Here is a 22,926-nt window from a genome sequence, read left to right as displayed (position 1 = left end):
CACACACACACACACACACACACACACACACACACACACACACACACACACACACACAAATACACATGTATCCACAGGGGGTGACCAAGTTGTCTTGCTCTGCACCAGGACTGAAGCCTAAATGGAGCGTGCTTTTTGCCCCCTGTTGGTTGGCACTTGTCTCCCTGACTACTCTGCACCTGTTCTTCGTTTTATAGGGGTCACACTCCATCTTCAAGGGGGCTGATGCCACTCTGTGTCGCTCCTCTATCTTTCCCAGAGTATATGGGACTGGGGGTTGAATCCTAATTGTTTGAATTGAATCTGTGCCTAACTGCTTGATCTATCCTGTATCCTGGTCACCTTAGTCCTTGCCAGCAGAGCTTAGGATCAGCCAAAGTCCTTGACCTTGCAGAATGTTCTTGTTTCTCACAGGAACTATTTCATGACTCCTCTAGGGGGCAACTGATGGGATCCATTACCTTGTTCTATTCATGTGCCAGCTACATAATATGCTGTATAGAAACCAGTGTCCCAGAGTGATAGCATGAGGGACAAAGGTCCCCGAGTGGAACTTATGGGGCTTGGGCAGTGTGGCGCGTTATGAGGGTTGGTACTCAGTGGCCAGGAGAGGGACTCAAGTCCAGTGTATGTGTTTCATGGTGGGTCTAACTCCGCTCAGGGACCCTCCTTAGTCTCAGATGAGAACATAAATGTTTGCTACTTGGAACAGGTCTAGATTGGCATCAAGCATGGAGTGGTGGATCTCAGGATGGGATGGGCCAAGAGAAGTCCTTGAAGGTGTCCACACCTCAAGACAAAGAGGAAAGCCATCCTTCCCCTTGATGAGAGGGCATTCCATCAAGATGCCCACCAAAGTAGGCAGTGTGGTGGGCACTCTGCAGGTCCCCTCTGAGTGCCACCATCACCATTTCCTGCAATGTCAGTCTAGTTAAAAAGGTATTGTCTTTGGCCGGAACGACTACACAGCAGGTAGGGGATTTGCTTTGTACATAGCTGACTTGGATTCGATCTCTACATCCTATATGGTACCCCAGCCCTGCCAGAAGTAACCTGAGTGCTGCTGGGTATGCCCTCTCCCCCAAAAAAGATATTGCCTTATTTGGGGTCTATGTGCTATTGTGCTCAGGGCTTACTCTGACTCTACTCAGCAATCATTCCTGGTGGTACTTGGATGAGGGACCATATATCCTTGTGCCTGACCAAAAGATGGTGCTGAGTAGTGTAGTCCATGGGTGCTGCCTGCATTGAGTCATAGCTCAGGGCCTAGGGTGTGAGAAACAGACCAAGACTCAACCACACACAAATCGGGAGGACTAGAAGAACATGGGTTCAAATGTAGCCAATCTGCTTTTATGTGGGGAGGAGGGCCACACCCACTAGTGCTCACGGCTTACTCCTGGTTCTGCACTCGGGGATCCTTCCTGACAGCACTCAGGATGTGTGGTGCTAGGAATTGAAACCGGAGCAGCCACATGCAGGCAAGCGCCCTCTTCACTGTAATATTACTCCAGTCCTGATGCTGATTTAATCCCTAGCACCAATAATAATTTCTGTTTGAAAAGCAGCTTTCCCATTATCTGGGTCACCAAGTGACCTTGCACAACCTAGTGTGCTGGAGAAGCCCATTGGAGCGGCACTGCCCCTGAGCCTACCATCCCAAGGCCTCTGCCCAAACACCTGAACAGGGCTGGGAAGCTGAAGTCTAGGAGGGAAGAGGCTTATTCCTGGTGTTGGGTAAAAGTGCCTCCTCGGAAGAAGCCTAGATAGGGATATGCCTGCTAGGTCTGAGCAAAACTGGAGTCAGCCCAAAAAAAGAAACCAGAATTCCTGCCAGAAGGTGATTTCTGAGCACTGCTGGGTATGGACCCAAAAGAGCTACCGAAAACTCATCTCTGGGGCAGGGTAGATGGCTTAAAAGATTGCCTGTGCTCTGCAGGCAAGAGCCCTGGGGTCAACCCTGGAGTGTAGTTAAGAGCAGCCCCCAAGCACCACTAGATGTGGTTTAAAAAAAAGAAAACTCAGAGCTGGGCTTATACCCAGCACTTTGTTTTATGGGCCACACCCCGTGATGCTCAGGTTACTCCTATGTGCTCAGAAATCGCTCCCTGCTTGGGGGACCATATGGGATGCTGGGGGATCAAATCGTGGTCAGTTCTAGGCTAGCGCTGACAAGGCAAATGCCTTACCACTCTTCCACCCCTCCAACTCCTGTACTCAGCACTTTAGTCTTTTTTTTGGGGGGGGGGGGGTCACACCCGGCACCGCTCAGGGGTTACTCCTGCTCAATGCTCTGAAATCGCCCCTGGCAGGCACAGGGGACCATATGGGATGCCGGGATTTGAACCACCGTCCTTCTGCATGAAAGGCAAACGCCTTACCTCCATGCTCTCTCTCCAACCCCCTGTACCCAGCTTTTTTTTTTGTTTTTGGGTTTTTGGGCCACACCCGGTGACGCTCAGGGGTTGCTCCTGGCTTGAGGGACCGTAGAGGACGCAGGGGGATCGAACCTCGGTCTGTCCTAAACTAGCGCTGGCAAGGCAGGCACCTTACCTCTAGTATCACCGTGCCGGCCCCCGTACTCAGCACTTTTACTCTGAGCTCTGCCTACTGCTTTTTCTCCAAGCCCCAGCCATTCCTCTCCCAGCTCCATGTTCTCAGACCCACACCCTCGTCCCCTCCACCACCCACACACACATTCTCAGGCCCACAAATGACATAAATAGGCTCTTGTTGTTTTAATTCAGAAAGAGAAAACAAATTTTAAAATGTTTAAATATTACAGAAAAGGAGATCTGGGATGGGTGCTGAGACCTACCTCTTCCAGAATGGGGATTTATTAATGGTTTAAACAAAATAAAATGCAAAAAGGAACAAAAAGAAATAAATTATTCTATTCAATACTGTTTGGCATCATTGCATTGATTTTTTTTTTCATCTTCTAAACTTTTGAAACTGCCTCTTCAGGAAACATATGCTATTGGTGCCTTGAGTCTACAATGGGGAGGAAGGACTGGGGGGCGAGGGGTAACCCAAGGCACTGCACTCCTGGATCTCCAAACCTGCCCTATTCTTTGCAAGCTCTACTTTTGGAACTGAGAAGAAACAGCCTCCATCTAAGTTCTCACTAGGTTTCTATGCACGGGAGTCCACCCGCTGGCAAGTCCATTACCCGAGTCAGAAGGACAGAGCTGCACCGGGTCTCTGTACTTCTCACTGCTGGGGAAAGGGACCTTTCAGTGCTCACAAGCTTCATAGAAGCCCAGGCCTCCCCTTCTAAACTTCCCCAACCTTGAAGGGGGGAGCATTTCTCCTGGAACTAAAACTGGGTGGGACCAGGGTATCAGAAGGTTGGAGCGTGGATCGAGGTAGCAGGGTGCAGGGCACAGCAGGCAAGGGAGACAGCTGATGCCTCCCCTAAAACCAGGCTCCATCATTCGTGCCCCCAATCAGGAGTGCCAAAAAAAGAAAAAAAAAAAAAAAACCTTTATGGACCACCAGATATGACAATTTCATCTCGACTAAATCATAGATTTCCCAAGTACTTGTCACCCCACGCAAGAGGCTTCCCAATCTGAGGTGCAGAAAGAAGGGGACACATACACCTGGCGGTGGGCCTCCCTGATCCAGCTTCCCTGTCCACATGCTGCTCCCTCTGCCTAGAGCCAGCATCAGGTGTGTGTAAGCGTGTGAGAGAGGAGATAAGAGAAAGGAAAGAGATAGGAAGCAGCAGAGCCCTAGGATCACCTAGGGCAAGTTTGGATTTTTTTTTTCTTTTCCAGAGCAACAAGTGTAGGCTGGTGAGGAGGCCCAGGGCCGAAGGAGAGATGCTAAAAATGGGCATAAAGGGCATGACCAGTAGGCTGAGGGTTCCCTTGAATGGGAAGCACCTGACATTTGACGCTAGGGGCTTCCAGGCCCCCTGGCCCTGCTCCTTACACCTATTTGCAAGTTTAGGAGAATTCTGTATTCCCAGTGAGGCACTAAATGCCCTGATCAGAAAGGCCATTCCATAGGGTGGCCCGAGGCGGGAGTGGCGCAGCACAAGGGGACCCCAGCGCCCTGATTTCTCACTGTATTTCTTTGGTGGGCTCATCCTCGCCCATTTAGTTAGGGCCTGACCAGAAGAGGAAAAGGAAGGGTGGGGAATCTAGTACTTCTGGAGACCTGCAGAGGTTTGGAAAGACTCTGGCTTTTCCCTGGAGGCGAAAGCGTGCTCCCAGGAAACCTCCTGTCCCACCCCCCAAACCTCCATCCAGCAAGATCCCCTCGATGCACCCCAGGCCCTGAGGACCCTTTGGAGAAGGGGAAATCCAGCCGCAGTCCTGATTCTTCACCTCCAATTATCTCTTCGGCGCCCCGACGGAGGTCCCCCATGCCCAGCCCTACAGTACTGTCATTGGGGCCTTGGCTCCATCACAAGCAAGGAATAAAATACTCCTACCCGGAAGCATAGGGAAGTGGGGCTAGAGCGTGGCCCGCCCTCAAAGGCCGTTGATTGGAGGAGACGCAGCCCGGTGGCCGGAAGTTCGCCCACTAAAAGCGCTGATTGGCGGTACCGGGACCCTCGGGCCGGCTTTCGAGTCTCATGATTGGCTGGGGGACAGCGGCGTTTAGCTGGGCTGCAGCATGATCGGTCCAGACCGTGCCTGCCCTGGCGCGGCTCCGAGCGTGAGCTCATTCCCGGGGCCTAGGCTGCGGCCCTGGCGCTCGTGTCCCGGTCTGGAGCCAGCGGTCACAGGGCCGCGCAGAGCATCGCATCGTGGAATCGCATGGCATCGCATCGCTGCTGGGGCTGGGCAGGCAGGGTGGCGGCGAGGCCGGCTTCAGTGGCCTTGGTAGACCTCGATCTTGCGGGCCTGGACCAGCATGTCGATGATGTGGGCCTCGAAGTCCGCGTCGTGCACGCCCGTCTTCCGGAACTCGCCCGCGTACCGGTTGTTCTCCCAGTAGTGGTGCCAGTTGCCTCGGCTGTCGGCCCCGAACCCGTACACGTTCACCTGCAGGGGCGGGTGGGTGGGCAGGTCACCCCCACGTCAGACAACGGGTGTGTGTGTGTGTGTGTGTGTGTGTGTGTGTGTGTGTGTGTGTGTGTGTGTGTGTGTGTGTGTGTGTGTGTGTGTGTGTGTGTGTGTGTGTGTTACAGACACAAGTTTTGGGCTACTTTATGACAATAATGCAATGCCTCTTACTACCTAGTTTTCCTTTTTTGCAAAGGGAGTACTGTGTGTGTGTGTGTGTGTTACAGACACAAGTTTTGGGCTGCTTTGTGACAATAATGCAATGCCTCTAACTACCTAGTTTTCCTTTTTTGCAAAGGGAGTACTCTGCAAGCTGATCAAACAATATACAGTACCGTAAACTGGGCAAGGTGGGTGCTGACGTGTGAGGCAGAGTCGCTCACCTGCAGGCCACATCCTGACTCCTTGAGCAACTAAATCCCCATTTTTGCTTTGATTTGGTTTGGTGTCTTGTTTTGCCTTTTGGGCCCCACCTGACAGTGCTCAGGGACTCTAGGTGGTGCTAGAGCTTCTTGGCCTGGAGAAGCGAAGCACCTAATGCCCTGTACTGTATCTCCATCCCCCTAAACCGAACTTTTTTTGTTATTGTTGCTTGTTTGTTTTCATTTTTGCGTGACATATGGCAGTACTCATAGCTAAATCCTGGCTCTGCACTCAGATTTCACTCTTAGTAGAGCAAGGGGACAATGTGTGGCATTAGGAACCGAACTTGAGTCAGCTACAAGCAAGACAAACACTAGATCTGCTGTTCAACCTCTTCAGCCCCTTAATCTTTTTCTTTGTTGTTGTTTTGTTTGTTTTGGCAGCGCTCAGGGATTACTCCTAGCTCTACACTCAAAAATCACTCCTGGCAGGCTCAGGGGACCATATAGAATGCCAGGATTTGAGCCACAGTCCTGCATGCAAGGCAAACGCCCTACCTCCACACTATCTCTCTACTCCCCCCCAACTTTTTTTTTTTTCCCTTTGGTTTTTGGGCCACACCCTGCGTTGCTCAGGGGTTACCCCTGGCTGTCTGCTCAGAAATAGCTCCTGGCAGGCACAGGGGACCATATGGGACACTGGGATTCGAACCAACCATGTTTGGTCCTAGATCGGCTGCTTGCAAGGCAAACGCTGCTGTGCTATCTCTCCAGGCCCACCCCAACCTTTTTTTTTTTTTCAACACAGCAGGGCCACACAGCTATCCCCCACAACACTTAGCTCCATAATTTTCCTTCCATTCTTTTTTGTTTATACCACCTTTGGTAATAAATAGTAATTGACTTCCTTGATATGTATTAATTTTTGTGTTCAGGGGAACAATGACTCGAAGCTATTTCCCTGGCCCCTCTATTAACTTTTTTTTTGTTAACTTTTCTTTTTTTTTTTTTTTTTGTGGTTTTTGGGTCACACCCGGCAGTGCTCAGGGGTTACTCCTGGCTCCATGCTCAGAAATTGCTCCTGGCAGGCACAGGGGACCATATGGGACGCCGGGATTCGAACCGATGACCTCCTGCATGAAAGGCAAACACCTTACCTCCATGCTATCTCTCCGGCCCCTTTTGTTAACTTTTCAGTGAAGTGATGGCATATTTCATTAACTAGTGAAAGTAGTAAATCTAGGTAATATAGATTTATATAGCCTAGAATATGCTGTGTGTGTGTGTGTGTGTGTGTGTGTGTGTGAGAGAGAGAGAGAGAGAGAGAGAGAGAGAGAAGAGACGAGAGACCAACAGCACTAAAGTTCTGCCTATATAGACATTCCTCAAGGCAAGAGTGATGGTACATCTCCTGAGCACCTTCCTGAATACAGAACCAGGAGCATCACCAGGTATGGCCCCCAAAGCAAAGCAAACCAAACTTATTCCTCTTGCAGAAATAAGCCCTGTGGGGGCGGCAGGTATTGTTCCCCAACCCCGTTTAGCTGGCAGAAAGCTCCCCACATACCTCATCACACACATGCAAAGCGAAGAAGAGCACCAACATGCCCGTGGAAGGGTAGCGCCCATGATGCTCTGTCCAGTGGTCATGGATGTACTTGAAGAAGGCCGGGTTGTAGATCTGAACCTGGAAAAGATGAGGGGATAGATATGTGAGGGGCTGCTGGGGTCAGGAGATGCAGGCAGAGCACTGAGCATTGTGGTCCAGGGGCCCAAACAGGGTGGGTGTTCTCCATTCCTGTGCCCTGTGGGGTCACTGATGGAAAAACCAAAGGGAGGGGCCAGAGATAGCACAGCAGTAAGGCATTTGCCTTGCATGCAGCTAATCCAAGAGGGACGGTAATTCGAATCCCAGCATCCCATATGGTCCCCCGTGCCTGCCAGGAGCAATTTCTGAGCACAGAGCCAGAGTAACCCCTGAGCACCGCCAATATGACCCAAAACAAACAAAAAAGGAAACTCCAAATGGCACAGGGGATACAGATGCTACAGGACCAGATATCTGCACTGTTTCCACTAAGTGGAAATCACTGAGTGGTGACGAGAAGTGGGAACTTACCTTTTCTTTGTCCACTCGGAGGAAGGACTTCACCGGAGCATAGGTGCTGGAACAGGGAAACAATGACCAGTGAGATATGCCTGGGCCCCAAGGATATTTCCTCCTTCCACTGAGTTATGGTTGCGCATACTGCCCCAGAGTACCCTTTTCTAGCATGCCTGCCCACAGTTCACCACAGCAGTGTCTTGTTCAGAAAACTACAGGAGGGGCAGGAGCAATAGCACAGCAGCAGGGCATATGCCTTGCACACTTTGGACGGACCCTGGTTCGGTTCTTGGCATCCCATATGATCCCCCGAGCCTGCCAGGAGCAATTTCTGAGTGCTGAACCAGGAGTAACTCCTGAGTGTCACTGGTGTGGTTCCCCCCCCCACCAAAAAAAAAAAAAGAAAACTACAGAGACAAGGTTTTCAATGGGCATCCAGGCATGTGATTATCCAACCCCAACTTTTCTCAAATTTTCTACTTAAACTCGCTCATGACCCATTTGCTCTTCCCCGCACGCTCCTGCAGCATACTCACAATCGGATCTGCCCTGTGGACAATGCACTGGCAATCCACAGCAGGTCCAGGGCCTTGAAGGGCACCAATACGAAGCTGACATTGGCAGGCAGGTTCCTGGCACTCTCGGGGTACATAAAGTGGTGGGTGGTTCTGCTGCCAACATCCTGTTCAAACCCCACAGTGGGGGCCTGATTCATCCTGTAGGAGTCATGAGGGGGATGTGAAAGGTTAGTGCCATGGGAAGAGTGGTAGAGGATGATCCGGTGTAGGCTGGTCCTCAGGATTATCAAGGAGCCAGCAAAGCAGCTCAGGGGCTACACCACATACTCTGCATAGAGAAGCCCCCAGTTCCATCCCTACCCCTGTACTGCAGAGTCCTCTTGCAAGAAAATGAAAGTCAATGGATGTGTATATACCTTTGGAGCCAGTAACTGCATTTCTAGATTCTCCCCTACAAAGTAATACAAGGAGGCACAGTCCAATGACAGAAAACCAAGGGACTATGTACCCTAGAAAATAAGTTCCATGCTTAGGTAGATGGTTCCAAGGGCTAGAGCACTTGCTTTGTATGTAGGTGTGCTGGATTCAATCAAGGGACCAGCTGTGAGGCATTGATGGTGGGAATGTTGCACTGGTAAAGGGGGAGGGGTGTTCTGTTTTGACGGAAACCCAACTACAATCATGATTGTAATCATGTTGCTTAAATATCTTAAATAAATATGTATAAAGGATCAGCTGGTAGTGACCTCTGGGCATAAAATCAAAAGGTAAAATATCCCCCTTTCCTTTTTTTCATTAATTTTTGTGTGGATTTTTTGTTTGTTTGGTCACACCCCAGCGCTCAGGTTACTCCTGGCTTGGCACTCAGAAATCACCCCCAACAAGCTCGGGGGACCATATGGGATGCCAGGTATTAAACCCAGGTCCATCCTGGGTCAGCCAGGTGCAAGGCAAATGCTATCACTCCAGCCTCTCCTTTCTTTCTTTAATGAAAAATTCTCAAACATACTCATGTGCAGCAGCAGGGAACCACAATTCAGAAAGAGACATGGGTTCAATCTTTTTGTTATTTTTGTTTTTAGTTTTGGAGCCCCTCTTGGCAGTGCTCAGGGATTACTCCTGTGTTCAGGGATCACTCTTGGTGTTCAGTGGAGAACCATAGGTGGTGGTGGGGACTGAACTTGAGTCAGCTGCACACAAAGCAAGTACCTTATAGTTCTATACTCCTTGGGTTCTATTCCTGAGTACACCCAGGAGTGACCCAAGAGCACCAAACTAAATATAAAACTGGTTGGGCAATGCCTTTTTTTTTTTTTTTTTTTTTTTTTTTTTGGTTTTTGGGTCACACCCGGCGGTGCTCAGGGGTAACTCCTGGCTGTCTGCTCAGAAATAGCTCCTGGCAGGCACGGGGGACCATATGGGACACCGGGATTCGAACCAACCACCTTTGGTCCTGGATCGGCTGCTTGCAAGGCAAACGCCGCTGTGCTATCTCTCCGGGCCCGGGCAATGCCTTTTTAATGAAGGAAAATATCCCTTTTATATAAATAGAAAAATCATCTAAAAGGGTAATCAGAGTCAGGAAATGAGACAGAAGACTTCCTTTTCAATGGACAAGTTTTTCCCATAACATATATTACGGTACAACTGGGGTTGGCCAAGTAGTGACCTGGAATTAACACCCACCCAGCTATTCCAAAAGGCATAAAAAGGACACGTATGTCTTTTCAACATTTTATGTGTGTTTTCTTTGACGACTATAACTTTTGCTGAATATTTTCTTATACAGTGACGACTTCCTTTCCCCCCCCCTTTTTTAACTTTTCTTCTCTTTGTGAACTGTTCAATAGGGAATTTGGTGAAAGAGTCCCTCAGTTTAATGCTTATATTTGAACTAAGTCATGGGTATTGTTGGACGTATTCTTTTTTTTTTTTTTTTTTTTTGTGGTTTTTGGGTCACACCCGGCAGTGCTCAGGGGTTATTCCTGGCTCCAGGCTCAGAAATTGCTCCTGGCAGGCACGGGAGGACCATATATGGGACGCCGGGATTCGAACCGATGACCTCCTGCATGAGAGGCAAACGCCTTACCTCCATGCTATCTCTCCGGCCCCATGTTGGACGTATTCTTATGCCCCCATATACTCTGATGCATAGGCACACTAAAACGGGAAAATACTATATATACAAATAATTTCTTATCTAATAGAGATGGGAACACACAAATCTTGTAGTGCAATGGAACCTTACACCCTGAACATTGACATAAAGACCTGGCACAGGCCTCAGAAGAATGGGCATTCTCCATTCACCCCTGATCTAGGGAAGACATTTACGAAACATCCAAGGTTGTCTATAACATCACCTGGAGGCAATCCTCTACCAGGGAAGATCCTACCGCTGCTCTGACATCAACCTACTCAAAAGAGACTTCCCTTAATACTGAGAAGACTTAACAACAATGACCTGCTTACTGGACTAGGCTTTCTGTATTGCCCCTTAATTGTGAAGTGAAACTAGAAGATACTCCACACCAGCCTGACTTCAATGTAGGATGTGCAGGTTCCAGGATCTTTAATACAGACACCTGATGCCAACAATAGAGACTGCATAAAAATAAAAATATTTTGGCACTACAGACAATGACTTGGATTGAATAAACTAGTTTGCCTGGAACCTAGAATTGGTCTTATGCCAGGAAACTTCAGGGGTAGGGTCTCCTTATATTTAGACCAAGGCTTTTCCTTTCCATGTCCCCCATATTTTGGTGGGCCTATGCAAACAATATTTGCCACTCTAACACCGTTTTTTTTTTTGTTTTGTTTTGTTTTGGTTTGGTTTTTTGGGTTTTTTTGGGTCACACCCGGCAGTGCTCAGGGGTTACTCCTGGCTCTATGCTCAGAAATCGCTCCTGGCAGGCACGGGGGACCATATGGGATGCCGGGATTTGAACCACGGACCTTATGCATGAAAGGCAAACGCCTTACCTCCATGCTCTCTCTCCGGCCCCTCTAACACCGTTTTTACTGTGCTCTTTTGACTAACCCTTAAAAAAAAACTCTTAAACTTTTGATGTTAACTTAAACTAATATGCATGTGCATGAAAATATATAAAAATACTATGCCTTCAATGTTTAAGGAGTCACATAAATCTCATGGCTTTAGATTGCTTTGTGTACTGCTAAGAAATGTTATAATGTACTACAATCTGGGGACTTGTAGACAAAGTAATTGTACATGGGTTCTGCCTTATTTTTCTTAATGATCTTTGACTGTAAGTTCAATATTTAGGCGTCAGCAAGAGGATTTCTTCTGAGAACTGTTTATGGGAGATTGTCCTTTCATTGTAACTTTACCTTGTCCTCTTTGCATCATTGTTCTCATAATTAAAAATAAAAAATCGGGGCCGGAGAGATAGCATGGAGGTAAGGCGTTTGCCTCTCATGCAGGAGGTCATCGGTTCGAATCCCGGCGTCCCATATATGGTCCTCCCGTGCCTGCCAGGAGCAATTTCTGAGCCTGGAGCCAGGAATAACCCCTGAGCACTGCCGGGTGTGACCCAAAAACCACAAAAAAAAAAAAAATAAAAAAAATAAAAATAAAAAATCAATTAAAAAAAACAACAACTGGGGTTGGCCATGTGTAAGACAAGTACCTTCCCCCATTCTATCTCTCAGACCCAAAATAGTTTTTGTTTTTTGACAGTTTATTTCGGCTTTTGGGGCCATACAGCAGCATCGGAGCTCAGAGGCTACTCCTGGCTCTTTGCTCAGAAATTGCTCTTGGCAGGCTCGGGGGACCATATGAGATGCCAGGAATCGAACCCGGGTCCATCTCGGGTTGGTTGCATGCAAGGCAAACGACCTACTGCTGTGCAAGCTCTCTGGCCCCCAAAACAGTTCTTCTAAACAACAACAACAAAAAAAAATGAACGGAATTATCCTGCTCTGGTCTCGGTTGGTTGGTGTGTCTAACTTTCCCAGAAGACTATGTGCAAGACAGAAAACTGATGTGCTTGTTCCCTTGGCCTCTGGGCTGGTAGCAGCCTCTCGGCCAAGAACTTGGAGTTCTTGTCCAGCCTTTCCATTCTAAGGCCTAAAGGAATGGCCCAAGTTCTAAGCACGACTGTCCTGGGTTGCCCCTTGGTGACGGGGAGTGAGGATGGATCTATTTGGCCTCAAGGTCACGGCTGGGGGTGGGCACTCCTGGCTGGCTCCGCTTGAGGTTGTTCTCTGGGTAGCTCTGAGAAGGTTCCCTATAAAGTATCTGCCCCAGTCCTTGTCCCTGGTCAGAGCTGTCTTTGGAGTCATCTTGGGAGAAACTGAAAACTCAGAGCACTTTCCCATCTCTGTGGGTGGGACAAGCCCACAGACTTCTAAACTTCTTGGCTCACTCTTCATGCCTTTGCTCTCCCTTGGACACAAGTCCCACTTGCTTGCAAGCTTCTTTCCACTCTGGAGAAGTCTATTCTTTCTTGAACACATTTCCTCACTCCGCCCCATCCTCGGCCTCTCTTCTCATGTCTTTTTTCTTCTTCTATTTTTTTTTTGGGGGGGGCACACCCGGTGGCACTCAGGGGTTATTCCTGACTATACACACAGAAATTGTCCCTTGCTTGGGGGACCATATGGGACACTGGGAGTTCGAACCGTGGTCTGTCCTAGGTTAGCCACGTGCAAGGCAAATGCCCTACCACTTGCACCACAGCTCTGGTCCCTTCTTCTTCTTATTATTTTTTTTTTTTTTTTTGGTTTTTGAGTCACACCCGGCAGTGCTCAGGGGTTTCTCCTGGCTCCAGACTCAGAAATTGCTCCTGGCAGTCACGGAGGACCATATGGGACGCTGGGATTCTAACTGATGACCTTCTGCATGAAAGGCAAACGCCTTACCTTCATGCTATCTCTCCGGCCCCTTCTTCTTTTTCTTTTTTTTTTTTTTTTGTTTGTTTGTTTTTGGGCCACACCCGGCAGCACTCAGGTGTTATTTCTGGCTCCTTGATCAAAAATCACGCCTGGGATCCCCGGCATCCCATACCTATATGGTTCCCCGAGCCTGCCAGGGTCGATTTCTGAGCACAGAGCCAGGAGTAACCTCTGAGCACTGCCGGGTGTGGCCCAAAATTCCAATACATAAAAAAAATTAATGAACAGAAATCACACTTGGTAGGCTTGGGGGACTATATAGAATGCTGGGGATAGAACCTCAGTTGGCCGCATGCAACGCAAAAGTCATACCTGCTATGATATTGCTCTAGCTCCACTTCTCATGTCTTTTTAAGCAAGCTTAGTTTTCTGGTTTGGTTTGGTTTGGTTTTGCCAAACTTCATGGTACTCAAGGGTTACTCCTGGATCTGTGCTCAGGAATTACTCCTGGCAGTGCTCAGGGGACCATAAGGGATGCCAGGGATCAAACTTGGGTTGATCCTAAACAAGGCAAATATCCTACCCGCTGTGCTAATGTTCCAGCCCCTCTAAACAAGTTTGTTTTTCTTTGGTTTTTGGGTCATAGCTGTTGGAGCTCAGAGGTTACTCCTGGCTGTGCACTCAGAAATCACTCAGGGAACCATATGGGATGCCTGGAATCAAATCCGAGTCTGTTCCGAGTCAGCTGCATGCTAGGCAAACGCCCTACCTGGGAGCTATCACTTCGGCCCCCTAAACAAGTTTTATTCAATAAAAACTACCTAGCGTCACTAAAAACAAACGAGCAACATTTCTAGTTTTCTTACCCATTTGTACAAAATTTAGAATCACTAAATTCAATCTTCCACTTTTGGTAAGCAGCTTAAAATGTAAGAGTCGGGGCCGGAGAGATAGCATGGAGGTAAGGTGTTTGCCTTTCATGCAGGAGGTCATCGGTTCAAATCCCGGCGTCCCATATGGTCCCCCGTGCCTGCCAGGAACAATTTCTGAGCCTGGAGCCAGGAATAATCTCTGAGCACTGCCGGGTGTGACCCAAAAACCACAAAAAAAAAAAAAAAAAAAAAAAATGTAAGAGTCAGCTTTTTTAAAGTTTGTTTTGGTTTTGGACCACACACTGAGAGGCTCAGGGATTTCCCCACCCCTCACCCCCCACCCATCTGCCAGTATTGTTTGTCCTCGGAACAGCCTGTTTCCTCTTACAGTGCCTCTGGGATTGGCCAGCAGGGAGCGCGTGTGCATTTGTGCTCAGAGTTCAGCGCTGTTGGTGGTGGCGCTTTTCTCACATTCACATATTTACACCGTGATCCATCAGGCTCAGGTGCAAGTTCTGAGGTCAGAGTGATAGCACAGCGACAAGGGTGTTTACAATGTACACGGCTGACCTGGGTTCGATCCCCAGCATTCCATATGGTCTTCTATATGACCCCTGAGTGCAGAGCCAGCTGTAAACCCTGAACATCATCAGGTGTGGACCTGGGGTGGAGACTTGGTAGCCAAGTGCAGGCATGACATGTCTGAGGCCCTGAATTTGAGCTCCAACACCAATCAGAAACCAACAGAAAGTGCCCCCACCCCTTCTCTATCCTCCCTGCAGCCTATTCTCGTGGCTCCTGAGTCCAAGCAAAGAACCTTTTGTCAGCTCACTTGCAGCCCAGAGCTTTCTAAAGGGCAGGGGAGGAAGGTTCCAGCACCCCCTATATCTTCCCAGGTTTCCCAAGAGTTCCAAGGCAGCCTGGAGTGACAGCACCAGAGCCCGTTTCTACGAGTCTTGGGTTAAGAGGGTGGGAGGGAAATCCTCTGTAGCCTACAGCTGGTTTCCCAGACATTTCAGGGGTCAGTGATTTCAGAAAGATGGTTAGGTTGTTCCAGGTTACTGGATGGGGTTCTACACCCCCTTTCTGGTACCTCTCATCCCTTTCAACACAGATAGGTTTTGCCAGAACTGTGGGAAGCCTCCAGGCTGGTGTTGCTATGGAGACGGAAGTCTCTTAAGACACAGCCCTTCATCCAGTCTCCTGGGAAAGCCGGTCCTTCTGCCAGGCTCACCCAAAGAGGCACCTCTCGAGAGCGAGCGGGGGCGCCTGATTCCCAAGGCTCTTCATCGGGGTGCATGAGATCTGTCCCCTGAATCCAGGGATGAGGCAGTAAATGCTAGTCAGCAGAAGCAGCAGCCCATGTGTACGACGGGGGTTGGGGGTGTGTGGGGGGTCCCTCTGGTTCCTGTTTCACTCCTGCTGCCCATCTGTCCCTCTCCTGACCTTGGTGATGGAGAAGACAAAAGAACCCACATAATCCCTGATGAGCAGCAGAAACCAGCACCCAAGCTCCTCTGTCTGCCCAGGACCATCAGCTGAGTCTGACAAGGAAACTATGGCTACTATTTGACGGCCACGCCCTACTAGAGCACAGGGGTGCCTCCTAACTTGGGGCTCAGTCCAAGGTGCCAGATGGAAGCCAGGCTTCCAACTCACACTGTCCACACTCCAGCTGTCTGCATCCCAGCTTGCAAGGCATTTTCATCATACCCCCACCCCATCACTACGATCCAGGTTTGTCGTGGGCCTCACTCCTGGCCCGGTGCCCACGCAGGGGGATCAGCACATGGATGGGCCTCTGGGGGGACCTAACACCAGCAATATGCAGCAGATTCGACTACAAGCTCTTGTAGGCTTTTGTTTGTTTGGGGGCCATACCTGGTAGTGCTTAGGGATTATTTCTGGCTCTGCACTCAGAGATCCTTCCTAGTGGCTTTGGGGACTATATGGAATGCCGAGGATCAAACTCGAGTCAGTGTGTGCAAGGCAAGTGTTCTACCCACTGTACCATCACTCCAGCTCCTTGCTTTTTCCCTTGTCAGAAGCTGTTTAGGCCTCAAGGGAAGTCAAGGACAGGAACCCTGTCACCATCCACTCCACAAAGGAAGGGGAGAACCTGTCGCAGAAGATTCTAGGTGTTTGAGTATCGGACAACCCTATGATGGCTGACAAGGTCCAAGTCTCACCTCATGATGAAGTTGTGTCCATCCACATCGGGCCCATAGCCAGAACCCCGCAGGTTGCCCGAGTTCCCCACCACAGCACAGCGGCGGCATTGCTGGGGGTCCCGGAAGTGATAGGGGTTCTCGCCAGGAACCACCTGGAACAGCTTCTCCAGTACCTCCCTGGTGTTGTGTGACTTGAACTGGGGCTGCAACATCTGTGGGGGAAGAAGGAAGGAGGAGTGGGGAGTGGTTATTAGGAAGGGGCACCTGCTGACCTCCCCTCACAGGCCTCCTGCATGTGTCACCCCAGAACCAGGGAGGAGCGTTCCCCTCTCAACCACAGCCAGGGGCCTGGACTAGGAGCTGTTCTGTTGCTCGGGAGAGGGGGGCTCAGGATCAAGAAGCTGGGCATGTTTCTGGGCTCCCATTGCCCAGTATGACCAGGTACAGAAAGAGGCTGCTGTTTCTCATCCGCCTCCAGGGGGCGCCCCGGGACTCGCCTAAAGGCTAGGTTGCCAGAGCTGGTCTGGCTGAGGTCCCAGGATCCCAGAAACCACTCCCTGAGCCCGAAGGGGAAGGCAGAAAAAAATGCCTGCAAGATGGGGAGGACTGAACACATTGCTGGTTTCCTCCATACATACTGACAGACATACACATATTCACAAATCCACTCATAGCAGACACACACATCACAATACATACATGCTCATACACATATACATGCATCGCTCACATGTGTACAGATACATGCATTCATATACAGACACACATCCCACACCCACTGGCCTATTGAAAACCAGAAATTAAAGCAAGATCTTTCTTGGAGTCAGATGAGAGCCTGCAGGAATGCAGGGGTTTCCCTTATCCCACATACCTAGGAGTAAACATGAAGCCCCCCTCAAAGGGGTGTCCTCAACATACTGTCTGCTCTGGGCCTCCAGCAGGATTTGTCCCAGCTGCTGAAGCTGATGTGCAATTTTAGGGGCAACCTGAAAGCTGGGTCCTCTGCCCTGCCCTGGGCCACCTTCAGGGAGTCCAAATCAGGCTATGAGTGGCTGTGGGGTGTGTGACACAACACAGTGGGGATGGAGACAGTGCAGGTGTTGCTGGGGCTATGGGAGGCTCCAGGAATGACAACAGGAGCCTCTTCTGGACAGAAAGGACCAAAGACCAAGAACCCCAAGAACTCAGCATATTGGGGTGCTCAGGACAGAGACCGGGGCTTCTGAGTCCATAATAGGGGTGGGAGGCAAGGAACAAGGATCCTGACACCCAGATCCTGCTTGTGCTAAAAGGGACCCTCAGGACAGGTCTAGTCCAAGTAATTGAGTCACCCACTCATGTCAGATTCCCCAGAGAGCACTCAGTGTGGTCACAGAGAGCTGAGTAGGGGCCTGACTGGACTTCCTGAGGTGAGAGGAGGCCAGGGAAACCTCCAGGTGCCAGGCCAGACACACCTGGCCCCTCAGGACATTCCTTCCGGCTCAGTTATTTCCCAGCAAGAAACCAAGCAACTGTCCTTCAAAGTACTTCAAATGATCCTCAGGGCTGGGGAAAAACTTGAGATTCAGGGTCACAGACCCGAGTCCAAAACTGTGAGGGGGCCCACAGCACCCCAGAGCCCAACACGAATAAATGGGATTGACAAGAGTGACCAGCAATGGTCTCCATTTAGAAGGCTTGGAGTGGGGGGGGGTCTCTTAAATTTTATTAGTTCTTTTTTTGGGGGGGGGCAGGTCACACCTGGTGGTGCTCAGGGTTTACTCCTGGCTCTGTGCTCAGAAATTGCCTCTGGAAGGCTCGGGGGACCATATGGGATGCCAGGATTCGAACCACCGTATCCTGGGTTGGCCACATGCAAGGCAAATGCCCTACCACTGTGCAATCTCTCTGGCCCTCATGTTAAATAAATTAAATTAACCAAACTTTTGCCAATAGTTACAAACTAGGAAAATGAGCAAACAGATCTAGGCTTCAGTTTCCCTCATGGGTTAGCAGCACGGCAAGAACAACTGCATCCCCTACCATCCCCAGGGACTGCTGCCCCAAAGGCCAGCTTTCCTGCTACCCGGGTCATAGCTCTGTGCCCCAAGATCAGCTCCCCAAGATCCTGGCTCTTAGGTCTTCCTAGTGTCCTTTCAGACTCTGGACAGCTGGTTTCTCTCTCATCCAAGTCAAAGCAACCTCCAACCTCGAGGGCCTGTGACAAAGTGGGCTTCATGATCTGGGGCTACAAGTCAGTAAACTCGAACACAAGAGGGAGTTGTAAGAGTGATTTCACTACCACCATCACCACCCCTGTCCCAATGGGGCAGGATACATAGGGCGTTTGCCTTACACACAGTTGACCAGATTTCTATTCCCGGCATCCCATATGGTTCCCTGAACCCTCCAGGAGTAATTCCTGAGTGTAGAGCCAGGAGTAATCCCTGAGCGTTAGCAGATGTGGCCCAAAAACAAACAAAAAAAGCAAATAAAATAGGGGCTGGAGAGATAGCACAGTGGTAAGGCGTTTGCCTTGCATGTGGCCAACCAGTAACGGACGCAGGTTTGATTCCTGGCATCCCATATGGTCCCCTGAGTCTGCCAGGAGCAATTTCTGAGCACATAGCCAGGAACAATCCCTTAGCACTTAGCGCTCAGTGTGGCCCAAAAACAAACAAAAAATAAAATAAAATAGTGACCCCCAATCTAGAAGGAAAGCCTCTGGGAAAGGGAATGCAGAAGTAGGCTACCCACCCACCCCCTGCTCTCTCACCATCCACCACCTCTGGACATCCGGGGACAAGTCCATGTTCTCCTGGGTCCACACAGGGGACAGGCTACCATCAAAGCGGCTGTCAAACCAGTCAGAGGCACCGCTGTCACCCAGGCAGCGGAGGCAGGCACAGCCCTTGCTGGCCGGGCCCTCCTTGCTGAGGCGCTGCAGGCCAGCGTAGCCAGGCAGCAATTTCACTCGATGGGTGCCGCCCAGTGCCCCGGAGTCCAGGTAGGGCAGTGCGGCCATGCTGTGGTGCGAGTAGGTGAAGAGCAGGGACAGGATGAAGACCAGCAGGAAGGCCACAGACAGGAACCACACCCGCAAGGAGCACTTCATGGTGTGCTTCGCCAGGGGGCCGCGGGGGGCCACCAAGGCCCCAGAGAAGCCTGCCTGCTCTGGTTCCCCACGCACAGGGCATAAGGGGACAGCAGAGGGGACCCCCCACACCACGCTCTCCACAGCCCCTTCAGGAGGACACACGCTTAGCAGCAGCGGGCCTCCAGGTCTGAGCCACCTGCAGATATCCTGGCTATGGCTTCACCGAGTGTCTTGGTCACTAGCTGGGCCACAGGTGCTCTGCGCCTCCTGTCCTGCTGGCGAGCAAGGACTCAGTCCACTCCAGCCTTCTAGTCCCTCGGAGCTGCTGACTGCCAGCTCTGTGAGGCCCCCTCTTTGGCGGTTTCGAACGGTCCAGTCCGGAGCAGCCGGGGTCTTTGTGGCTCATGAGCAGACCCTGAGGCAGACCCTTGTGCCCCACAGAGGGGACACTCTCCCAACCTTGTCACCAGAGAGAAGTCATGAGCATTGCATGGCCGGGTTTCCATGCAAGAGTGGTGCCCACCTGGGTACACCCACTTGGCCTCAGCCCTCGGCCAGGGGAGGGTGCCCAGGAAGCCTTGTGCGGGGTCAGTAAACCCGCACTGTGGCACCCAAGGTCCTCCAAGGATGCCTATCAACCGCCGGTGCAAGGTGTCGGTTGCTCCAATTCTCTGTCCCAGTCTCAGCTGCAGTGGCTTTCAGGGGTGTGCAGCTCCTGTTTCTCTGCAGAGTCCTGTGGGGCCTGATCTGCAGGGAGCTGCTCAGTCGATCCTCTGGGTTATGGTGGCTCCGTCCTGTTCCCTGAAGGTCCAGATCCCAATGGACACCAGCACTATCAGTGATCCCTCCCACTTACTCATCTGGCATCCGGCTGCAGGCGCAGGACCCTGAAAAAGGGAGAAGGGGGAGAATGAGCATGCTGCCACTTTGCACACCTCCATAAGCTCCCTGTCTCCATATCCCCTGCAGGAGAGAAGGTGCCTGCTGAACTGATGAGGCAGGGAGCGGGGGCACGGAATGGGGGACAGGTTCTCCCCTCCAACCAGCTGCCGTCTCAGAGGACAAGCTTCACTTATTAACCAGAAGATAAACAAGCATGGAAAGAGATTTCCCCAGAGTCCCAGAGCAAGAGCCTCTGAGCAGCAGGGTTGAAAAGTTTCGAGTGGGACTGTGTAAAGTTAACTCCAGGTAAAACTTTAAAGATGGCCCAGAGGGGCCAGAGTGATAGCCTTACATGTGGCAACTGGTTTCGATCCCCAGCATCCCATATGGTACCGCCAGAAGTAACTCCGGGAGTGGACCAAAGATAAAAAGTCACTAAATAAAGATGGCCCAGAGAGGGTCCCAGTGAACTGGACAGAATGTCTGCCTCCCCAGCCCGACAGGTTCAAAGGGCACCCTTCTTTCTAGGTGGGGTATGTCTGAGTCATAACTAGGTGAACCATTAACAATGTGGCCAGCTTTGTATGGGAGCAGAGCCTGCCCCCTCCTCACTGTCCTGTCAAAGGACATCAGGGTTTGGGGCTCAGCCCTCAGCCCTTGGCTCTCAGCCTTGAAGCTAAGAACAGGGGCAGGAGGAGAGAGGCCTTGACTGGGACTTGGGCCTGAATCAGAGAGAGCCTGAGAGCAGGATAAAGGTCAGGCCGAGGCTTGAGAAAGCGGGTGTGAAGGTCACTTATTCCTGGCAACAGGCCACTCCTGGCCTCCCGCTGCTCCAATACCAGCAAGCACCCAGTTCTGCCCTGGCCTTGTAATGTGCCCCCCACTCCCCTCAGAGGTCCTGCCTTTTCAGGGCTCTCAGGCTATAGCCAAGCTCCTCGTTGGCCCACTCAGTTCACAACAGCTCAAGCTTCTGGGACACAGCCAGACCACAAAGCCCCAGGGAAGCTCGCTTGCAGCTCCAGAAAGATGGACATCACTCTGGTGGGAAGGCGAGGCTTCACGCTGCTCGCTCTGATCAGTCTCAAGCCTACCCAGGCCTGGTCTAAAGGCGAGGATGCAGACCTGAGTGACAGCAAAGTGGAGGAATCTCGTTCAAACGTGGCCAAGCCAGGTTTGATCCCAGGCAAGCACAGGTCCCCAAACATGGCCAGATGGGGCTCTAAAATCCTCTCCTTAAGTAAAAAATCATAGACGAAAGGAGTCGGAGTATAAGCACAGTGGGGAGGACATTTGCAAGAGACAGATCTGGGTTCAATCCCCGGCATCCCACAGGGTCCCCAGAATCTGACAGGAGTGATTTCTGAGCGAAGAGCCAGGAGCGCCGCTGGGTGAGGCCCCAAAAACAAATAAACATAAAAGCATGTAAGAGGGAACCCCACCCTCATTCCAAGATCCACATCCCAAGTTCCACATCCACATTCAAGATCTCATCCTCATTCCAAGATTCCTGGTCTCCATGGGTGAGCTGGTGACTGAGGTACCTTATAAATAAGTGAGCAGGACAGTCAGGGGTGGGGACAATGTGGTTTAGGACACACTTGATCCACTCGCACTCCTGGAGCCAGGGCCAAGACAAAGGCCTTTCCCAGCGGCCAGCCACTACAGGGTGCAGGAGTTAACTCAGGAGGAGATAGTCTTTGAAGGCAGGACAGCGGGTGGCCAGCCTCCCTCTATAGACACAGGGCTTATTAGGGACCCAAAGGGAGACTTTGGCAGAGAGAAGTGTCTTGACCTGGGTAACATTTTTAAATGAACTTTGATTTATTTATTTTATTTTATTTTATTTATTTATTTTTGGTTTTGGGGTCACACCCAGCAGTACTCAGGGGTTACTCTTGGCTCTATGCACAGAAATTGCTCCTGGCAGGCTTGGGGACCATATGGGATGCCGGGATTCAAACCACCGTCTGTCCTGAATCAGCTGCATGCAAGGCAAATGCCCTACCACTGTGCTTTCTCTCTGGCCCCAAATGAGCTTTGATTGAAATGAACCGGATTTAAATGCACAGAGTCAGCAGTTTGGAGGTGTAGGACTGAACTTTAGAAGCTAATCTGGCATCACTTAATATAGACAGGGCCAAGAAGATGATTTAAAGGAAGCAGCACGTTCAACAGACATAAAAGGATGTTGGACCAGGGGGCAGAGCAAAAGTACAAAAAGGGGAAGGTGTTTGCCTTGGTACTTAATCCATCTGGGTTTGATTCTCGGCATCCCACATGGTCCTCTGAGCACTGCTAAAAGTGATTCCTGAGTTCAGATCCAAGAGTAATCCCTGACCATTGTCGGGTGTTGCCCTCCCCAACAACAACAACAAAAAGGAATGTTGGTGACAGCACCTGGTAATCATTGAAATCCACTAAACCAAATCTCTCCACTTGCATAGATGAACAGATTGTAAGTAACTTTCAAATATCTACTTCACTGAATAAAAAATATATGAGCTGGATCCTGAGCAATAACACAGCAAGTAGGGCATTTGTCTTCAATGGCTGACTTGAGTTCAATTCTCCTTATCTCATATAGTCCCTTGAGTACTACCAGGAATGACCCCTAAACACAGAGCCAGGAGTAATCCCTGAGTGCCTCTGGGTTGGCCCAAAAATAAACAAACAAAAGGTGTGAGCTTTGGTTTCAGATTATCAAAGAGAAGAGTTCTGGGAAGAAGGGCCCTATAGAGAGTTCATGAAAGATTCAAAGGTACATAGCTCAGGCAAGAAATTGTTTAACACAATCAAGTCAAGGAAATGACACAAAATTCATGAAATTCCTCAGAGGGCCAGGACTAGGTGGAACCAGGGAGGGAGGAACTGATCTAAGCTGCAGTTACTTGGTGGTTTCACTCACTAATTTACTACTGGCTACCACCAAGTGTTGTTTTTGAGGTTTTGAGGTGCCTTAGCTCAAACTCTCCCAGAGAAGTATTCTACCAATGAGCCAAATACCGATATTTTTTTTTCTAATTTGAGTTTTTGGGCTACACCAGGTGGTGTCAGGGGATC

At 50.3% G+C, this 22,926-nt stretch overlaps 1 protein-coding gene across 1 annotated transcript; it reads right to left on the bottom strand.

The window, feature by feature from the left end:
• Positions 1-2,725: 2,725 nt before the first annotated feature.
• ST3GAL2 (ST3 beta-galactoside alpha-2,3-sialyltransferase 2) lies at positions 2,726-19,890 on the bottom strand. The gene is made up of 6 exons (XM_049786434.1): positions 18,664-19,890; positions 15,927-16,120; positions 8,024-8,203; positions 7,503-7,548; positions 6,951-7,070; positions 2,726-5,000 (listed from the first exon to the last, which is right to left on the bottom strand). The coding sequence occupies exons 1-6, from the start codon at positions 19,000-19,002 to the stop codon at positions 4,827-4,829; spliced, it is 1,053 nt and encodes a 350-aa protein (XP_049642391.1). The 5' UTR covers positions 19,003-19,890; the 3' UTR covers positions 2,726-4,826.
• Between the last annotated feature and the right edge of the window lie 3,036 nt (positions 19,891-22,926).

The sequence above is a fragment of the Suncus etruscus genome, chromosome 14, assembly GCF_024139225.1.
Source record: "Suncus etruscus isolate mSunEtr1 chromosome 14, mSunEtr1.pri.cur, whole genome shotgun sequence".
NCBI lineage: Eukaryota > Metazoa > Chordata > Mammalia > Eulipotyphla > Soricidae > Suncus > Suncus etruscus.
This window is presented reverse-complemented; position numbering and strand designations above follow the sequence as displayed.

Excerpts from the sequence above, each read along its gene's own strand:
- ST3GAL2 (XM_049786434.1), bottom strand. The coding sequence starts at position 19,002 with ATGAAGTGCTCCTTGCGGGTGTGGTTCCTGTCTGTGGCCTTCCTGCTG. Across the intron at positions 16,121-18,663 it reads ATGTCCAGAGGTGGTGGATG|ATGTTGCAGCCCCAGTTCAA; the intron begins GTGAGAGAGCAG and ends CTTCCCCCACAG. Across the intron at positions 8,204-15,926 it reads GGACACAACTTCATCATGAG|GATGAATCAGGCCCCCACTG; the intron begins GTGAGACTTGGA and ends TGACTCCTACAG.